At 39.2% G+C, this 18,568-nt stretch overlaps 4 protein-coding genes across 6 annotated transcripts; 1 reads left to right on the top strand and 3 right to left on the bottom strand.

Annotated features, from left to right (window-relative positions):
* Positions 1-48: 48 nt before the first annotated feature.
* LOC105381364 (rho GTPase-activating protein 19) lies at positions 49-11,318 on the bottom strand. Of its 3 annotated transcripts, XM_048629514.1 has the most exons (11): positions 10,792-11,317; positions 10,513-10,697; positions 9,587-9,796; positions 9,049-9,257; positions 8,564-8,713; positions 8,394-8,431; positions 7,488-7,596; positions 3,072-3,135; positions 2,746-2,891; positions 1,720-2,391; positions 49-982 (listed from the first exon to the last, which is right to left on the bottom strand). In XM_048629514.1, exons 1-11 carry the CDS (start codon positions 10,902-10,904, stop codon positions 212-214), a joined length of 2,667 nt encoding a protein of 888 aa, XP_048485471.1. In that variant the 5' UTR covers positions 10,905-11,317; the 3' UTR covers positions 49-211. The 3 variants fall into 3 exon arrangements, with proteins under 3 accessions (XP_048485471.1, XP_037969441.2, XP_037969442.2); XM_038113513.2 differs by lacking the exon at positions 8,394-8,431 and having other exon boundaries at positions 8,526-8,713; positions 10,792-11,316; XM_038113514.2 differs by lacking the exons at positions 1,720-2,391; positions 8,394-8,431 and having other exon boundaries at positions 8,526-8,713; positions 10,792-11,318.
* Positions 11,319-12,100: 782 nt separating this feature from the next.
* LOC119692549 (U6 snRNA-associated Sm-like protein LSm1) lies at positions 12,101-12,991 on the bottom strand. The gene is made up of 3 exons (XM_038113518.2): positions 12,832-12,991; positions 12,562-12,746; positions 12,101-12,344 (listed from the first exon to the last, which is right to left on the bottom strand). The coding sequence occupies exons 1-3, from the start codon at positions 12,890-12,892 to the stop codon at positions 12,171-12,173; spliced, it is 420 nt and encodes a 139-aa protein (XP_037969446.1). The 5' UTR covers positions 12,893-12,991; the 3' UTR covers positions 12,101-12,170.
* A 509-nt stretch (positions 12,992-13,500) lies between these two features.
* On the top strand, positions 13,501-16,408 carry LOC119692547 (docking protein 1). Its single transcript, XM_038113515.2, has 2 exons — positions 13,501-13,770; positions 14,136-16,408. The coding sequence occupies exons 1-2, from the start codon at positions 13,687-13,689 to the stop codon at positions 15,687-15,689; spliced, it is 1,638 nt and encodes a 545-aa protein (XP_037969443.2). The 5' UTR covers positions 13,501-13,686; the 3' UTR covers positions 15,690-16,408.
* A 70-nt stretch (positions 16,409-16,478) lies between these two features.
* LOC119692548 (DNL-type zinc finger protein) lies at positions 16,479-17,341 on the bottom strand. The gene has a single exon (XM_038113516.2). It carries the CDS (start codon positions 17,184-17,186, stop codon positions 16,668-16,670), a length of 519 nt encoding a protein of 172 aa, XP_037969444.2. The 5' UTR covers positions 17,187-17,341; the 3' UTR covers positions 16,479-16,667.
* Between the last annotated feature and the right edge of the window lie 1,227 nt (positions 17,342-18,568).

Raw genomic sequence — 18,568 nt, forward strand, 5'->3', positions numbered from 1 at the left:
CGAGTTTAATTCAAAGATGCAGTTAGATAATAGTAAAAACATTTATTTAATTGTTAATATCTATTCTATATTAATCATAATTATTAAAGTATTGTGACAGGCACTTGTAGGTAGGTAATAATAATAATAAACAATTAAAAATAATCACATTGGTACATACATAATCATCTTGCATAATTATATGCAACTAAAATTCGAATAATATACAATATTAAAGTTCAGTCTCGCAACATTGTAAATTCTCTTTTTCAACCATTGGTTTTTTGCTGCCGCTTGCCACTTCATCTGTTTTTGCTGCCGTCCGCTTTCTATTAGGGCTTTTCTGCGCATCTATATTTGCAAAGCTATCTATACTTTTAAACGGCGATCTTGTCGACACTCCCTCTACTGCCAAATTGCTTATAGAAGACGTTAAATCCGAGGGAACGTTCCCGTCAAGACAGAAAAGCAAAGAATCGGTAATCTTATCACCTGTATCGTCGCTTGATTTGTTAATTATCGACAGATCAACAGGCGTGGCAGTCAGCACCGACCTGCTCAGTAAATACTCCCGAAAAGGGTCAGAAAGCGCGCCTTTCTGTTCAGACATTTCATGCGCTATTTTGAACTTCGGCACTAACACATCGTCTCCACACAGCGTCGTATTCAGATCATCTTGCGGAATCAACACGGGTCTTTCGTGGCTGATAACAAAATGCGTGTTTTCGGAGCGCACGGCCGACGTACTGGAAACATTCATGTCTTTGTCTAGAGAGAACTGTGATGATCGGGAGGCCATGTCGTCGTCGGACGATACGAAGTCGCTATCGTTCTTGGGCGACAGTGAGTGGTAGATGTCTGGGCCGGGGTCGCGGGGGTCGGGTACGGGGTCGCGGGGGTCGATGCCGGGGTCTGCAAGGGGGTCGGGGGCCGGCGGGAGGCAGTCACGTTGCTCGGAAGTGATGATGAGCGGCTTACGGGAGCGCGGCGTCATTATCGATTCCTGTAACATTGCAATTTAATTTAGTACCTCGATTATTGTGATGGAAAGGTGCAGTAACAGTCAATTTAGATGGAAGGTCCGAGGGTCTCAAGTTCGATTCCCGACCGGAGCAGATGGATTTACGTTTAAAATACAGATATATTGTGTTCACGGATTGGAGCGGTGGTAGCTCAGTCCGGTAAGCGCCCGCTTCTCACGCCAGAGATGCGGGTTCGAATCCCGGCACTGACATGTACCAATGAGTTCTTTTAACTTAAGTACAATGTATACCATCGCTCTTACGGTGAAGGAAAACATCGTGAGGAAACCTACATATCTAGATTTAGCACATCTAGATATGTGAACCCACCAACCCGCAGTGGACCAGCGTGGTGGGAAATGGTCCAAGCTTAGGAAGGCAGTTTAGACCTTGGGGATATGCACAAAGGTGAAACTCGAGAGAGCCAGGTGCAGGTACCTACACCCCCACAGAGAATAGAATAGAATAGAATGTGTTCACGGATCTTGGATATACTCAAAAGTTGGCAATAAGCTCCCCCATAACCTATATTGCATTGTGACTTGAAATTATCGGTTCACTATTAACTAATTGTCTTTGTCATTTATAATAACTATAATTTATACATTAACGAAAATAGTTGCTGAATTAAAAGATAAGTAGCGAAACGTGATTGCTTACATAAACAAATGAAAATGAATGAAAAGAAAAACACATAAAGCTGAACATGACATCAAACCTGCATAGCCTTGGACAGTTTCTGGGTGGACTTAGTTATGGGGGACATCGAGGCTCTGCGGAAATTCATAGTGTACGGCGTCGCCACCTCATCATCAAAGATAGCGGCTTCAGCCATGCCCGGCGTACTAGTCAGGTAATGCATCCTCATTGGCACCTCGATCTCTTCTTCTGAGTCCTCAACCTCCTTTTTCATAAACTTTTTGGTCTTCTTCGGAGTGACGTCTATGGGACTATTCTGTGTTTCCGGACAGGATATCTCGTTTTCGGACGTAGTGTCGTGCTCGTCGAAACAAGAGACGCACGAAGTGGGGGTCCCTCGAACAGCCGCGCGCTTTTGGTACCTTTTATTGATATTCTGTGATGCGGACAGAATTTTCGAACGGAACAACCTAGAGCCGTGTTTCTTGGGGTTTTTGGGCGTCTCTTCATCCATTCTTCCGTCTAGAATGCTCAGGTTCGGTTCGGAAATGAACTTAGGACTCAATTTCTTAGATCGGTTGGAAATAGCGCCTTCGGACAGCGTGCTTTCGTTGCTCGCGTCAGAATCAAAGTCTTCGTTGTCCAGAGACTCTGTGCTAGCCATTTTGTTGGCTAAGTTTTTGAGCACCACATTCTTATGTGTGACGTCAGTTTTAGTGTCGTCGCTTGCAAAGCGTTTGCTCGAATGTTTCTGAAATGCGAGAGGCATGCGTTTAGCACATGATGCGGAGGAAATCATTAATAGAAATAGGATAGAAGAGGGTGATTATGATTGACATTACAATGAGACGATACTTCACACGTAAGAGGTTAATAGACAAAGAGAACACATTAGTCATGCAATATTAGTTTGGACATCACAAAACAGACATAAAACTATGCTAATATTTATAATTATATTCACAAAAGACTACACATTTCGATTTATTATCGAGCACAAATATCAAGACTCTCGTACATAGCTAACAATCGCACATACTTTATTACTGTCCTACATACACGTTATTTTCAAATGCAATTCTAGCATAACTAAATAAACACATACCTCTTCGACAGTGTTGATGGCAGAACCGGATCCCTTCTTGGGCGTCTTATTGAGGAGGCCCTTGTTGAATATGTGCCGCTTGATGGAATCGCCGAAACTTCTAGAACCTGCCGCCTTGCCCGTCCGCTGCACTTGTATTGGCGTTCCTGTTAATAATAATGTCATAAAGATCCATAATCAGTAATTTTAAGGCAGGCAATACTTGGAGGTAGCCTTTCTTCTTTCTCCTAGCCTTATCCCTCTCTTATTTATGGGCGGCTTTGTGCGTCATGTCATGCTATTTTACACACAGGCCTTTTGATGATAGAAAAAAACTGTATAATTACCGTAACCATTCTGTCGGTTGAATTGCTTGACTAGCCGCCTCTTGTGTTGAGATTCGGGCAACGCCTATAAAACAAAAATAATAAAAATAAAATACTTAAATCCAAATATTTAGGGAATAGCAAAACACCAAAAATGCTTGATGAACAGGTTTATGAATCAAAAAGTCCGTTTATAGCTCAAGGTGGCATTTCTGACCAAATCTGAGATTTCTTCACACATTATTATTATGTCTGTCTTTACTAACTCGGGACCATGGGGTCCCGGACATTTGAAAAGCGTGCATGGGGTTGGGGATGAAGCCTACATGCAGAAGCCCGTTTGACCACATTAATCAATATGAAATGTGACACGAACCGACGATTTCACTCTTTCATGCCATCTGTTGGTCGTCCTTGATATCTCTATGCAGGATCTATATCTTGACTTCGCTTGCGCGTATTCATTGTAGATGTCGCCACAATACTTATAGTGCAGGACTATTATCATACATCATCACGACCCATCACGTCCCCACTGCTAAGGCACGGGTCTCCTTCCAATGAAGGAAGGGTTTTAGGCCTAGTCCACCACGCTGGCCTAGTGCGGGTTGGTGGACCCCCACACAAGCAAGCTTGTGCTGAGAGAAAGGGGTAAGGGGTGCGTACTGCGTATTGCGACGTATAAAAACGAAATGTATAATTTCACATTAATTACGTTCACAACATATAATGAACGTTACGTATAACAACAAAATCTATATTTTCATAAGGTATAAGATTCAATAGGTATAACGTACATTTCATATAATATCAAAATAACTAACACTCACGAGGACTAATATCGATTCGTATAAGGGTCAATTCACACTAGAGATGCCACGAATATTCGGCAACTATTCGGTATTCGGCCTATTCGGCCAGTTTTTTCAGTATTCGGTATTCGGCCGAATAGTAAGTAGTATTCGGCCGAATACCGAATACTTAAAAAAGTAGCAAATATCTTACAAAAGGGAATAAAAAACTATTAGATCGAAACATTTAACTATCAAACAATCATTAATTGCAAAAAACTGAATACAACATATGTATTTATAATATTTAAAATTAATTAAAGGCAAATTGTGATGAACATAGACAAGTTTTTCGGCATTTGTTCGTAAGAGACAATTTCGCTTTTTTCATAAAATAAAAATATACAATACCTACTACTGAGACACAGGTATTTTTTAACAAAATATATAAGGTTTGGCTACTGATTCGAACTGGTTGACCACCAGTTGTACGGATCTGCCGTATTAAGAAGAACACTCTTTTTCAACTTATTGAATTATACTGGATCACCTGCCGAATATTCGGTATTCGGCTGAGAGTGCCGGCCGAATATTCGGTATTCGGCCAAATCACTATTCGTGGCAACACTAATTCAGACGTACCACAACCACACCACAGCCACAACCACACTACAGCCACGCCGTGTGGTCGGGCGTATATTTTGTATTGACAATGAATAATCCAATTCACACGTGCCACATTTTGCCGTTGTTATCGACCACGATGAAATACGACCACATCGCAACCACAACGCAACCACATCGCAACGGCAGCGCCGCCACGCGGCGGCGGCACCGCGGCAACCTGTTCTCCGTATTAACTGCACACGACGACGTGGTTACCACATCGCAATGACAGCGACAACGCAACCACATCGACATTTTGTCGCTGCCACAACGCAACTGCAAAAAGCCGCTGTCACACTATTCACACGTAACCACAGCTTGACCACATTATGTCGCTGCGACGTGGTGTGGTTGTGGTACGTGTGAATTGACGCTAAAATACATTACGTATATCAATTAAAATAAATACTATAATTTTGTATAAAGTTCTTCTCATATCGCATAATCTGTTTTTAATTACCCAATGCCGTCAAACCCCCTAGCACAAAAACCTAAAGATAGGTGCGACGACGAGCAAAGCGAGGAGGAGCGGTTAGGTGCACATGTTCGTTAAAAGCAAAGCGGAGCGCAGCGAAGCGGAGCGGAGCGTCTCCCAACATAGCTCCAATAATAATATATTTTTTTGTTCATTATACATAATGTTATTATATCCGGTGAATAATATATGTTATAAACGTTATACAGGGTGGGCTAGCAAAAAGTTTAAATTTAAAAAATTCACAGAAAAAAAACTATAAGAAATATTTCAAAAAATCTTTTTTTAATATAACGTCAGAAGTCGGGAATTTTTTTTGAAATAATAATAGTGTTCATATGACCACCGTCGCGACTTCGGAATTCTTCCAAACGAGAATGGAAATTTGTCAATACTCTTTTGCATATTGTTGGTATTGCCACCATCTCTTCCCTAATCTTTGCTTTTAATTCACGCAGCCTCCTTGGTTTATGAATTCTTCTGACGTTATATTAAAAAAAGATTTTTTGAAATATTTCTTATAGTTTTTTTTCTGTGAATTTTTTAAATTTAAACTTTTCGCTGGCCCACCCTGTATAACGTTTATAACATATATTATTCACCGGATATAATAACATTATGTATAATGAACAAAAAAATATATTATTATTGGAGCTACGAGGGCTACACCGAAAAGATCGGGAATAGAATACTTAGGAATAAATTAGAGTGAAACCTTTTTGGTGTATCAAATGTAGTGTTTTTTCAAACATAATTCCATTTTCGAATTTTAAAAAAAGTAAAAAATAAAAGAGTATTGACCATTTGAATTTGACAAGTCGGTGTAAAAAATGGAGCTTACGCGGGAACATTTCCGTGCAATAATTTTTCACAACTTTCGTCGAGGTTTATCTCAAGAACAATGTCTCGCCGAGCTTGTTTCTATTTATAAACTTGAAGCACCAAGTAAAACGACTATATATCGTTGGTATTCTGAGTTTCGCCGTGGACGTTCCTCTCTTACCACAGTCCCTTCTACTGGTCGGCCAAAAACAGCGGTAATACAAGATAACATCGATGCTGTACGCCAGTTAATAAAAGAAGATAGACATGTGACATACGAGCAGATTCGGGCTTCTCTCAGCATTGGTATGACAGCCATTCAAACCATTTTACATGAAGAACTGGGTGTCAAGAAGTTAGTTTCGCGCTGGGTGCCCCACCGTTTGACCGAGGAACAAAAGTCGGCTCGTGTTAATTGGTGTCGATCTGCTCTGCAACGGTTCAATGGAGGCAGTTCAAATGCTGTCTACAATATCGTCTCTGGTGATGAATCGTGGATTTATTCATATGAGCCCGAAAGAAAACATCAATCGGCAGTTTGGGTCTTCGAAGGTGAGGTCAAGCCAACAAAAGTTATTGGCTCACGCAGCGTGTCGAAAAAAATGGTCGCTTCGTTTGTATCGAAAACTGGCCATGTGGCTACGATTCCATTACAAGAACAAAGGACGGTTACTGCTGATTGGTACACAACAGTTTGTTTGCCGGAAGTCGTAAGAGAACTTCGTAAAACTAACCCGAATCGTCGTATAATCCTTCACCACGATAATGCAAGCTCTCATACCGCTCGCAAAACAAGAACGTTTTTAAATATGGAAAACGTGGAGTTGATGGACCATCCTCCGTATAGCCCTGATCTGAGCCCCAATGATTATTTTACATTCCCAAGAATTAAAGATATGCTACGTGGTCAACGGTTTAGCGGCCCAGAAGAGGCGGTCGAAGCTTACAAATCAGCTGTTTTGACAGTATCCACTTCAGACTGGAATTACTGTTTCAATGATTGGTTTAATCGAATGAAAAAGTGCATTGAATGTCACGGAGACTACTTTGAAAAACAATAAAAGTAAATAATATTATGATATCTTTGTACTTTTTTCTATTCCCGATCATTTCGGTATCGCCCTCGTATGTTGGGAGACGCTCCGCTCCGCTAAGTGGGCAACCCAACTGTCAGATGTTTTCAAGCCGCCCGAAGGCCTCTGACTAGGCTAAACGTGCCGGTGCCTAGGGACCCACGGCTTAACGTGCCGTCCGAAGCACGGAAGCGTCCAGAAAAGCACCACTTGAAATTGGTCACCCATCCATCGGCTGACCGTGCCAGTTGTTGCTTAACCTCAGTAATCAGTTACAATCACTGAGGCCCGCTCGACTACGGACGCTTCAGGACTATTATGCACACACACACACACACACACACGCACTCACGCCTTGTACTAATGTACTCCCTTGCGGGGTAGGCAGAGGTGCATTGCTGCACCCACTTTTCGCCAGAGTGTTATGTTAGTCCCAATGTAATAGGGGGCGGGCCTATTGCCATTTTACGGGCACATTCAAGACCCGAGAACAAATATCTGTGTTTAAACAAATATCTGCCCCAGCCGGGAATCGAACCCGGGACCATCGGCTCAGTAGTCAGGGTCACTAACCACTACGCCATTCGGTCGTCAGGACTATTATGATTACCTGTATATGCGCGTAGAGCTGCGCGAGCGCGGTGTCGGTGGGGTTGGTGGCGTTCTCCACGCGCGTTCTCGTGCGGTCCACGAACGTGTAGATTGTGTTCGCCGCCGTCCTGGAATAGGGATGAGATTTGTGTCAGTATGGAGGGTATGTAGAGGTTAGTGACCCTGACTACTGAGCCGATGGTCCCGGGTTCGATTCCCGGCTGGGGCAGATATTTGTTTAAACACAGATATTTGTTCTCGGGTCTTGGATGTGCCCGTAAAATGGCAATAGGCCCGCCCCCTATTACATTGGGACTAACATAGCACTCTGGCGAAAAGTGGGTGCAGCAATGCACCTCTGCCTACCCCGCAAGGGAGTACATTAGTACAAGGCGTGAGTGCGTGTATGGAGGGTATGGATGAACATGAGCGGATTTGAATGATTGAATAAACATTGGTCTAATATTCTGAATTTACATGCCAAGTGATTTAAACAGCATGATATCACTGACACTCTCATCCAACAGCTGATGTGAGAGTGGTCAGATCAATCTCTCATGAATCTCTCTCTGACAGTGGGGTACTTCTCAATGTCAGTAACCACGCAATCATATTTCATAAGAGATTCATACAATACAACTACATCACTGACTATATCACCTGTACTTTATGCTCCTGGTGCCTCCTGACAGCCTGCTTACCAGTAACTTACCAGGATACCATGTTTAATTAGAGATTTTGGCGAAACCAATCTTTTCTGTGATGAAGTACTCCTCAATATCAGGTACCAGGCAACCATATCCCCGAAATTCATAAAACTATATCACTAACCTATCACTAATACTCTCATCCAACACTAATTCTCTTCTCTACATATCAGTTAATTACCAGGCAATCATGTTTAATAAAGAGATTTATATCTCACCTGTCACTAATACTTTCGTCCAGCAACTGAGGCGACACCAATCTCTTCCGTTCCCTCACAGTGAAGTACTCCTCAATATCAGGTACCAGGCAACCATGTCCTATAGGAGATTAACAAAACCACAGTACTGACCTGTCACTAATACTCTCATCGAGCAGCTGCGGCGAAACCAATCTCTTCCGTTCCCTCACGGTGAAGTACGCCGCGATGTCGGTGACCAGGCGCGCAGGAGGGGCGAAGAGGGCAAGAGCGTGCCGGATCATGAAGCTGACTAGTGGAGCCAGGGCGAGGGAGTCCGAGTGGAACGTTTCTGGTGATAGCTGGGGATGGAAAAAAAATATGATAATATTTAGGGGGATATCAATATGTATCAATTATAATTTTATGATTACATAATTAATTTCGCTATATTATATCTAATGAAGTGTTATCTATAATAATTTTAATTATAGACAAATACCTACAGAAACTATGTATAAGTGATGATGTTTTATGACTACTTTGTTACTGGAACTTTCTCATAATAAGTTTCTGTGAGAATGTTTTATTTTCTTGCTAATTTGTACTGCCTTTACTTCCCCAACTATATTCTCCATCTTGTTTACTTCTCCCCTGTAGACAGCTAATTTTCTAATCTGATTACACTACAACTAACCTTTCTCGGACACAACAGGTGCGGCGTAAACATTGTAGCCAGCGTGTCTGGACTCATCCTATTGGATGCCTCGTTGTCAGCGGCCACCCGCAGCAGTTTGAGCAGGCGCTCCAGGAAGCTCCGGTGGACCGGTGTCAAGAGGAGCAGTAGAAGTTGCAGAGCTAGCAACAGTTTGGACTCTGATGCCTCAGCTGTTGCTGGGTATTGAGCTGTGGGTTGAAGATTGATTCAGTTGTTTATTAGTACTTATATTTACAATACATTTTGCTAATATAGTTTATTAGGGATACATATGAGATTAAATAGTGATACATAGGTACTTACATCAGAATATATCCCAAAATACCCACAGGATAAACTGTATAAACTATACTATGTAGTTCTGAATAATGAGACCAATGACTTATATTTCTTGATCTGACCATATTTAGTATTCAAATTCAAGTCAACAAATTCTTTACTATCTTCTCTTCTAAAGAAGGCTTATTCTCAAATTTCCATTAAAAATAGCTCACAAATCACCAACCGCAACACCCACCTGCTAAAGTACAGTACGTCTGGTAATACTGATCCATCAGCAACGGCTGAGGCAGTTCCGCTATGAACCCCTTGAGCACCGAGGCACAGTCATGCACCGTGAACCGGCCCTCGTCCAGTGCGAGCCCGGAGCCCGTGAGCAGCAGCTGACGCAGCTCCTGTTGCCGGCTGAGCGAGCCTGTGCGACGGAATATGCCCTCTTGCTTCACATCTGCAAACAGGTAGTTGTTTAATGCATTAGATCATTGTGTAATTTTGTGCTATTTTAGTAAAAATAAATAAACTAATTAGTGTCATAGGGTTGATTAAGATTGAGCAGAAGACTATATCACTGCTTTATAATACACATTATAATAGAGGAAACAACATGTGGAAATATTTTTTTATTTGTTTGAAAATAATAAATTATTTTCATCATGCAGTTCATGAAAGGAGCCTCCTTAAATGATGCAACTGTATACATCCAGCTTTGTATAAAATAATCTATCCCTATTTATTTGTTAGAGTGTATCATACATGTTGAAATTATAATAAATAAATAGTCATTTATTTCAGGTGTATTAAGCCCATATCAGAACATTACATCAATAATTATAAAATTAAAATTAGGTACAATCAGAAAATAATTCTTTGTCATTGTCATTGTTTTTATAATTAAAATTATATAAACATACAATAAAATAATATTTATTTAACATTTCCAGAGTGTTGCACCTTCAACCAATGTTGGTAGAATGGATGGTTAATATTGTCACACAACATGCTTATTATGTTTTTTCAATTAATTTATTTACTGTTACAAGCATGTCCGTACATATTAGTTTACGTTTTAACATGAATTTGTGATTATTCATTAGATGGGATAAAATCAACCCTAAACCTTTACATAATATTACGATATTTCTATAGATTGAGGCAAGTACTTACTGTCTTCTTTGGACAAGAAGTCTATCAACTCATAAACTCTAGCTATTCCATCCTCTGTAATAGAATTAATTTCTGTATTGTTCTTAGTATTAGTGTTGGTTTGACTAGAATTAGCTGTGCAGCTCTTTGATTTCTTGAAGTTCCATCTGAACTGTTGCTTTGGTTTGTCAGTTGAGCAATCAACACTGAAAAAACACAAAAGGGACTGATGAGCTTCTGATAAACAAAATTTACGATTTTATGACATGTAATTTTTAATTACACAACAGTGAAACTTACTCGTCTGTATTAATATCCACTACAAAGGATAAATGCATGCGCACTAATGTGAAGAATTGGTCAATATTTTCTTTTCTTAGCTTTTCTATCAATGTAAAGTCCGGCGGGGACATTTTGCACAAAATCAAAGCTTCCTAATTATTACAATTTCATCACAACTTAGTTTGTCAGCACTGGTTTTTGTTTTATTGGTCACATATTACCTAAGTGCGCTTTTGTAAATAATAGGATACTTAATTCAATCATTTTAATGGTACAATCAAATCAAAGCAAGTCAAACGAAACAAATTTTCAAAGAGCGGAAACGGCGCATTGTTTTCGAAACGTCACAAAAACGGCCAATGGAAGAAGTTTAGAAACGTCGACAAACGAAATAGAAAAAGTATGCGTAAACTTTTAAAATAAAAGAAATACATTTATCGTATTATTTTGTATCCAGAAACACATGGATATTTGGAATGAATATTTTATTTATTTTAAAAATCCTTTTATATACAGGCCCTGATAAACATAATTATTAGTTTTAGATCTGATACTTTGCTTTGAATGCAAACTGTGCCTGTCATGTATGAAAATGACAAAAGGTACAGACTAGAGTAGACTAGAAAGTAGAAATAACAGTATCTGTAAACTCAGAATAATAACAGCTTCGTGCAGTCTTTACAAACTGCTTGTGGCAGCAGCAGCTTCAATTTGTAGGCCCTGCGCCCTGACTGCAAGATCACTCTTATCAGTCTGCGTTTGTTGATCCGTTGCAGAGTGAGTGAATGGCCATTCACCACACTTTGTAGTCTTTGTTAACTATGACCCTGACAAGTAACAAGCAGAAACCAACAGCAACATCATTATCATTGGTTCTTATTTTGCTTGATATTATTTAATTCATCTAGCGTTCGTATACACACACTGTATATTTATAGTACATCCCTTGGGCCTATCCCAAACAAACAGCATGACAAAAATGCCATTTAGTCTAGTATTTATGAAAATTACTTAACTTATTTATGCCTACCGAATGGCGTGGTGGTTAGTGTCCTGACTACTGAGCTGAAGGTCCCGGGTTCGATTCCCGGCTGGGGCAGATATTTGTTTAAACACAGATATTTGTTCCTGGGTCTTGGATGTGCCCGTAAAATGGCAATAGGCCCGCCCCCTATTACATTGGGACTAACATAACACTCTGGCGAAAAGTGGGTGCAGCAATGCACCTCTGCCTACCCCGCAAGGGAGTACATTAGTACAAGGCGTGAGTGTGTGTGTGTGTGTGTGTATTTATGCCTATTCAACATTAAAATAAAATAAACTAGAATCAGAAACAGCTTGTTTAGTGATTTTACTTAAATAATACAAAATAATAAGTAAGAAAGGTCAGGAACGTCTTAAAACATATCATCATGCCCCAGTTCTGCTAAGAGATTTAGGCCTCTTTCTTTCAAAGCTTTCGAAAGTAGTTTTTGCTGTTCAACTTTGTTGTCTTGTTCTCTTCGCTGTGCATCAAGTATGTCATCCACTGATACTTCAGTTAGAGGTAGGTTATCTTCTTTGTCCTTGTCCTGAAACATAATTACATTCAATTTAAAACTTGTATGACTGCATGTTAAGGGTGGATTTTAAAGTTAATTCCAAAGATGATGATGCTCTAGAAATATTATGTTGTCAACACTATATCACCAAGATTCTGGGTTAGAATGGACACTTCTTAATAACATACAAGATCCATAATATACAATAGTAGATTGCATTATAATTTGGTAGTAGTTATAAACTTACAATTTCACCCAATAGAACAACATTCTCTCCTCTGACAATGAATATTCCCCTTGGTATATCACCATACTCTTTGCCAACATGGATTCTTTCAATAGTTTTGTGCAAAACCAAATTGGCAAATTGATCCACAGAGCGCAGGTAGCCAATCAGTGTCCTCCCATCCCGAAGCAGCACCATAAGTTTCTCTTTATGGAACAAAAACATTGTTTAGTACATCACCGACTCGACTATTATTATTTTTGTAAACGCGTTTATCTAATAGAAACGTACTGTCTAACTCATCTAATAAGTGAGCAGTTCCAGCTAGAGGGTTAACAGATGAATTATTCATGTTTTAGTTAAATCTTGATGTCTAGGATTCTAAATTTTACAACTTTTATTCGTCCCGGTCCAAACAAAAAATGCAAAAACGCCAAAAACACAAGTTTTCGTTTCGACTCTTGAGACAAATCGGCTCGACATGACAAATGTCAAGTTGACGTTGACAGATAAGAGTTAAGCAGATTTCATGCATAGACTTCATAAAGGTTAGAACCCATTGCATGGAAGTAATAAGTACTTATTTGTACGTACAACAAGTACTTTTTACTTCCATGGTACTATGACTACATTTACTTACATGGTACTTTTTACTTACATGGTATTACTTCCATGGTAGGACCACACTGCACTTCACGCACCACATTCACAAAGGATGGATGCAGGGCTGCGGTAGTCTCATTTGTACAATATGTTCTCTATGCATCAGCCCACGCTTGTTGTGAGTCAGTAGAAATGACTTCCACTGAAGACGCTGAATGAATGCAAAGGACCTGAGTGGTGCGAGTTATTATTCCCATACTTGAAATGGTGGTTCCCTGGTGGTAACCAGGAAATATAATCGATCGATTGATTGTAACAAACATTGTTTCCATTCAAATGGTTGTCAACATTCACATCACTAGTCAAACAAATGGCTTCCGCCGCGAACAGACAGCGTCTGTCTGTCATTCACTTCAAAAAATACTTTGGAATTTCCGTGTGTTTATTTTATAAAATTCATGTGTATGTCTAAGTCTGCTATGTTATCGTGTGCCTTGATGAGAAGATATTCCAATTAATGTAATTAACAGAGTATCAATAAACATGGATCAAGACGACGCAGTGAAGTCCGGTCATTTGTTGTTTCCACCAGCAGGTGGAAATGTTTTCAGTAAATTTCCTAAAAAGGTACTATATTCTGTATATAAACTGTAAATAACAATCGGTACAGTTGTGTTTCCATCATAATTACAAGAGAAGAAAGTTGAAGTATTAGTTACGTATGTATGCTTGTGGTTATAAAATCTATGAGTCACTGCAACGAAACAGGTAGTTTATGAAGTTGTTTTGAACACACAATTTGAAATTACATTTGATACACTTGTCTTATCATGCGTATCAATCAATTTGCCTTTTTATACTACTAATCTGGTTTTCTATTAATCTAATATGTTATGTCTTAGTATTTCTATTTTCTTTTATCTTTGTATTTACGTTTGTAACATGTTCTATCGCCCTTAAATTACTGAACATGCTTTCAAAATGTGTTACAGAAAAACTGGCATCAGAAGTACTGCATCCTTTACAATGCAAGCAATCAAGGAATACAGAGACTTGAGATTTACGACAACAAAGAAGATGTGAACACTGCTGTCATACCGAAAATCATCACGTTGGAGAACTGTATCAAAATAACACATTCTAGTCCTAATATGATAACTTTACTCACAAAATCACATACACAACAAATTAGTACTCAAAGTGAACCCGAGACCTTAGAATGGCTGACCGCACTGCAGGCTGTTGCTTTTAGAGCAGCAGACTCAAACCCTGTCAGCTGTCATGAAGACAATGACCTGTACTGCTCCTCAGGAGAAGGGGTATTCTCTGTCAAAATGTGCCCATCTGATGCTTCCACAAGATGTGGCTTTGAACCAACCAGGTACCTTCTGCTATTGACTGCTACAGCTATTGAGCTCCGAGATGTCAATGACAATAAACTATATGCAACATGGCCATACCGGTACATCAGAAGATATGGCTACAGACAAGGAAAGTTCACATTTGAAGCAGGTAGAAAATGTGATACAGGGGAAGGAATCTTTCACCTGGAGCATCCAAACCAATCTGAGATATTCCAATGTTTGTCATTAAAAATGAAAACCATGAAGCAGATGATTGGTAATGACAACCTGCATAGCCCAGAGCACAGTGAGTTTAATATACAAGCTAGTTTGCTTCCGGGATCACGAAGCCCATTAGTTGCAGCCAAACCTGATGATCTTAACCTCAGCTCAATGTCTTTTAAGTCATCATCAGTGTCCAGTCAACAAAGCAGCTGCACAGAAAGGGACACTGCTCCACTTATGCAGAAACCAGCCTTGAAGCCAAAACCACTGAAACCTCCTCGAAAGATAGTCAACATTCCGAAAAACATCAACAAAGTTCTACCAACTTCATTTGATGAAAGTATTGACTGCAATAAATATAAAGTGTTAGATAATTATGAACCTATAGATCAAGTCAAGAGGGATCCTAGTCCGCCATCAGTGCCATATGACAAGGTGGAAGTCAGGAGTGAAGCTTGGAAGACATATGGAATTGATGACCCTGACCATATTGAGTTCACTCCTAATTTAGGTGACAATCCTAACTGTTTGAAGTTCATTTCACGGTCTCAAGATAACCTGAACAGCAGTGGACCTGAGTCTTCAAGAATAATTCTCCTTCCCAGTCCAGCAGTGGACCCTGAAGATGAGAACTATGACAGACTGCAGTACTTTGGGTCGACTAGCAAGCTTAGTAACAAGTCCTCTGGTTACAAGAAAATTGAAGCTCGACCCACAACACTAGCTCTGAGTGAATTGAAGAGTAAAGACACATGGAATGACTATGATGAAGTGGAGAATGTGATGCAGCCGGCCCGGCTTGCAGATGACTCACACTTGGGCTACGGAGTGATCAGAAAACCTAACACTCCTGGCCCCCAAGTGCCAACAGCTGCTCAAGCAGCAGTGCTACAAAACCAAGTGGGCCTTGAGGATATCAACCACAAGAATTGCAATGGCACCGACTATGCTATAGTCAGTCGCCCCAAAAGAGTATAAAATGAGCTAAGATGTAAAGACTGAAATAAGGTGTAATGTCCTGTTATTAATTGGTACATTCTTAAAATGAGACTGTAATCTTTGAAATATTGAAATTAAGTACATTCCTTTCAACTTGGAAGACTTTGATGTAAAATGCGCAAATTATAATATTAATATCCCATCAACCAAGTATCCATTATCAACTAAGTATAAGAATTTGTGGTATTACAATGTGATTTTAATGTGCCTTATAAATATTATGTTTATATTTTGTGAGATATTTTACTAAGGTGCTCAGAAGATATATGCATGTTTAATACTTAACGTTTTTAGTAGGTAGTTTAAGGTTATATCTACTTGAAATGTTTACTTACTGCCTAGTCTATTGTAAGTTTTGCTACAAGTTGGTGTATTTTTATCCCATGTGATTATTGTAAACTGTTTGTATAATTAAGTAATAGGGAACTGAAGTTTTTAATTACCTAATATCTTAAAATGCTTGTGATAATCAGATAACCATGTACATAAAAGTTACGAAGATGTTACATAATGGTGCCAATTTTATACAATACATATTTTAAGGTTTTATATTTAGTTCGTATGAAATCAAATTTAACTGCATACAACCAGATAATCAAGTAAGATTGGCCGTGTATAAGATGATTTAGATTTGTAATCTCAGTTATGTTATGAATTGATTATTTTAATTTCATTAAAGCTTACACATGTAATCACTTCATCTGACTTTTAATTGCTTGTTTTACAGGTACCTATTTATTTTAAAAGGGTTAAAATTAAAGGCATGGCATGTTAATATGGATTCTTTTAATTATCTATTTCATACTTATTTTGGATTCCAAATATTAATACAGCATAAATTAAAAACTATACAGCTTAATTATTTAAAACATGACCAGCATGTGAATAAAGAATACCTACATAGCTGATTACAGTGACAACACTTTCAACCCGAGGAACATACTACAATGTTTAGTTTCAACTTAACAATGGCTTAACTTCATCTGAGGATTTTTCTTGGATAAAGTCCTTAGCAATAAACTCTAAATCTGTTGTCAATATTTTCTGAACAGTCTCCCCCTTCTCTGCCATAATATCTTCTATATTTTTCTTCTCCCCCATGTCTGAGAACCAGTTGAGGTTATCAGCAATAAGATGTTTATTATGGCATCCATCGCAGGTGACTATCACCACACCTTTGTAATAGCCGAGTTTAGTTATGAGTTTGGAACATCTTGTATTACACTTTTTGCATGTAAACATAAGTTGGAATTTTCCCTCGTACTTATTTGGTTGGGGTGCCAACTGCTGCGTATCATATCTTGATACTGAAGTGCTGAAACTCCTTGGAGACGCAACTTTCGGGGTAGATGAGACGGGCACGACTAGGCGACGACCAAAGTAGGAGTTGCCGCAACTCGGGAAGAAAACTAGGTTGTTGAGGAGGCGAGGACTGTGATATTTCACTACGAAGTCTATGAGAGTTTTGTGTGACATTTTGGTTTTGATTTGAACAGATATTCTTAAGTATCTTCTAACACTTTTTCCACAATACGCTATTGTACAAGTCTTGCATCAGATTTTGTTTTGCTATTGAAAAATTTGGCAATGGCACATCGCACATTAAAATGAAATGTCAAATTTTGCCTTGCGCAATCAAATCACGCACATGCTGGTGAATGAATGATAAATAGTAATGAATGAATGAATACGGAGTGGAAGTCATTATTCAGAGGTCATAGGTCATAGGTACTGTACTTCGCATTTGTAAAGGCATTTCCGGTTAATGTTAAACCCTATAATAGCACAGAGTACATTAATTATTCTGAGAATAGAGCTATCAGTCACACGATGATATCAGCGCCAGCTGTAGATGTGCCCAGGAACTAAATTTCATATATGTATATATAGCACTAATGGTAATACATAGGTATTTTGATTTATTTCTAGCTATTTGTATCTATTAAATACCTACGTGAATAAAATAACGGGGATAAATTAATACATCAGGATAAGGTTTTCGACATTTATTTCTTTTTTATTATACTCCACACATAACATTCCACCAATAGCATTGGTCCATTTTCTGAATCTTCCAGCATCCTTATCAGGATTGGGGAACCTATGTAAGGTACTGGTGGTTTCACCTGCAATAAAAACATTTATATTTAACCAGCATGACGGAGAGCCGTGGTGGCGTAATGGATAAGGCCACGTCCTCTCAATCGAGAGGCTGTGGGTTCAAATCCTGGCCTGTACCAATGATATGGAGTTCATAGTTTAATGCCGCGCGGGATACTGGTTTCTACTCTTGGTTTCGCTTGAGCGTCGATGAACTACGAACGCGATCCATTACGGTATCGCCGAGTTGCTATGAATACGGTATCAGGTCCATTCTTTTGGCAACCGAGTTGTACATAGCTTGATAAGCCGCCACTAAGCACCAATCCTTCAGCTAGATTACATCAAACTTAATTTTACGACGGTAGACACAACACTCGTCCAAAGTCGGAACATTAATTAGTGAATATAGGTACTTACGTTTTTCATTCTGGTCACAACCAGGAATAAAACACTTATGTTTCGACGCCATAGTACAAAATCCAAATCAAAAGGCAAATCAAGGTCAATTATAGTACTCGCAAAGGTCAGAAGGTGAGGAGGCAAATCAGAGTCCACAAAAAGCTAGAGTTGTCGACAAAATCACAAAAATCCGAAAAAGTTATTATGTGTTCTTTCGAAACACACAGCGTTGAGTGAAGAAGCAATTATTTGATTTCTTAGTATAAATAGGAAAAAATGGGTTTTTACATACCAATCTGCTGTATTTTCCTCTCTTTCACTTTAGCCAGTGGACAGTGCAGTCTAGAATCTGGATT

Source organism: Plutella xylostella, chromosome 23 (genome assembly GCF_932276165.1).
Source record: "Plutella xylostella chromosome 23, ilPluXylo3.1, whole genome shotgun sequence".
Taxonomy (NCBI): Eukaryota; Metazoa; Arthropoda; class Insecta; order Lepidoptera; family Plutellidae; genus Plutella; species Plutella xylostella.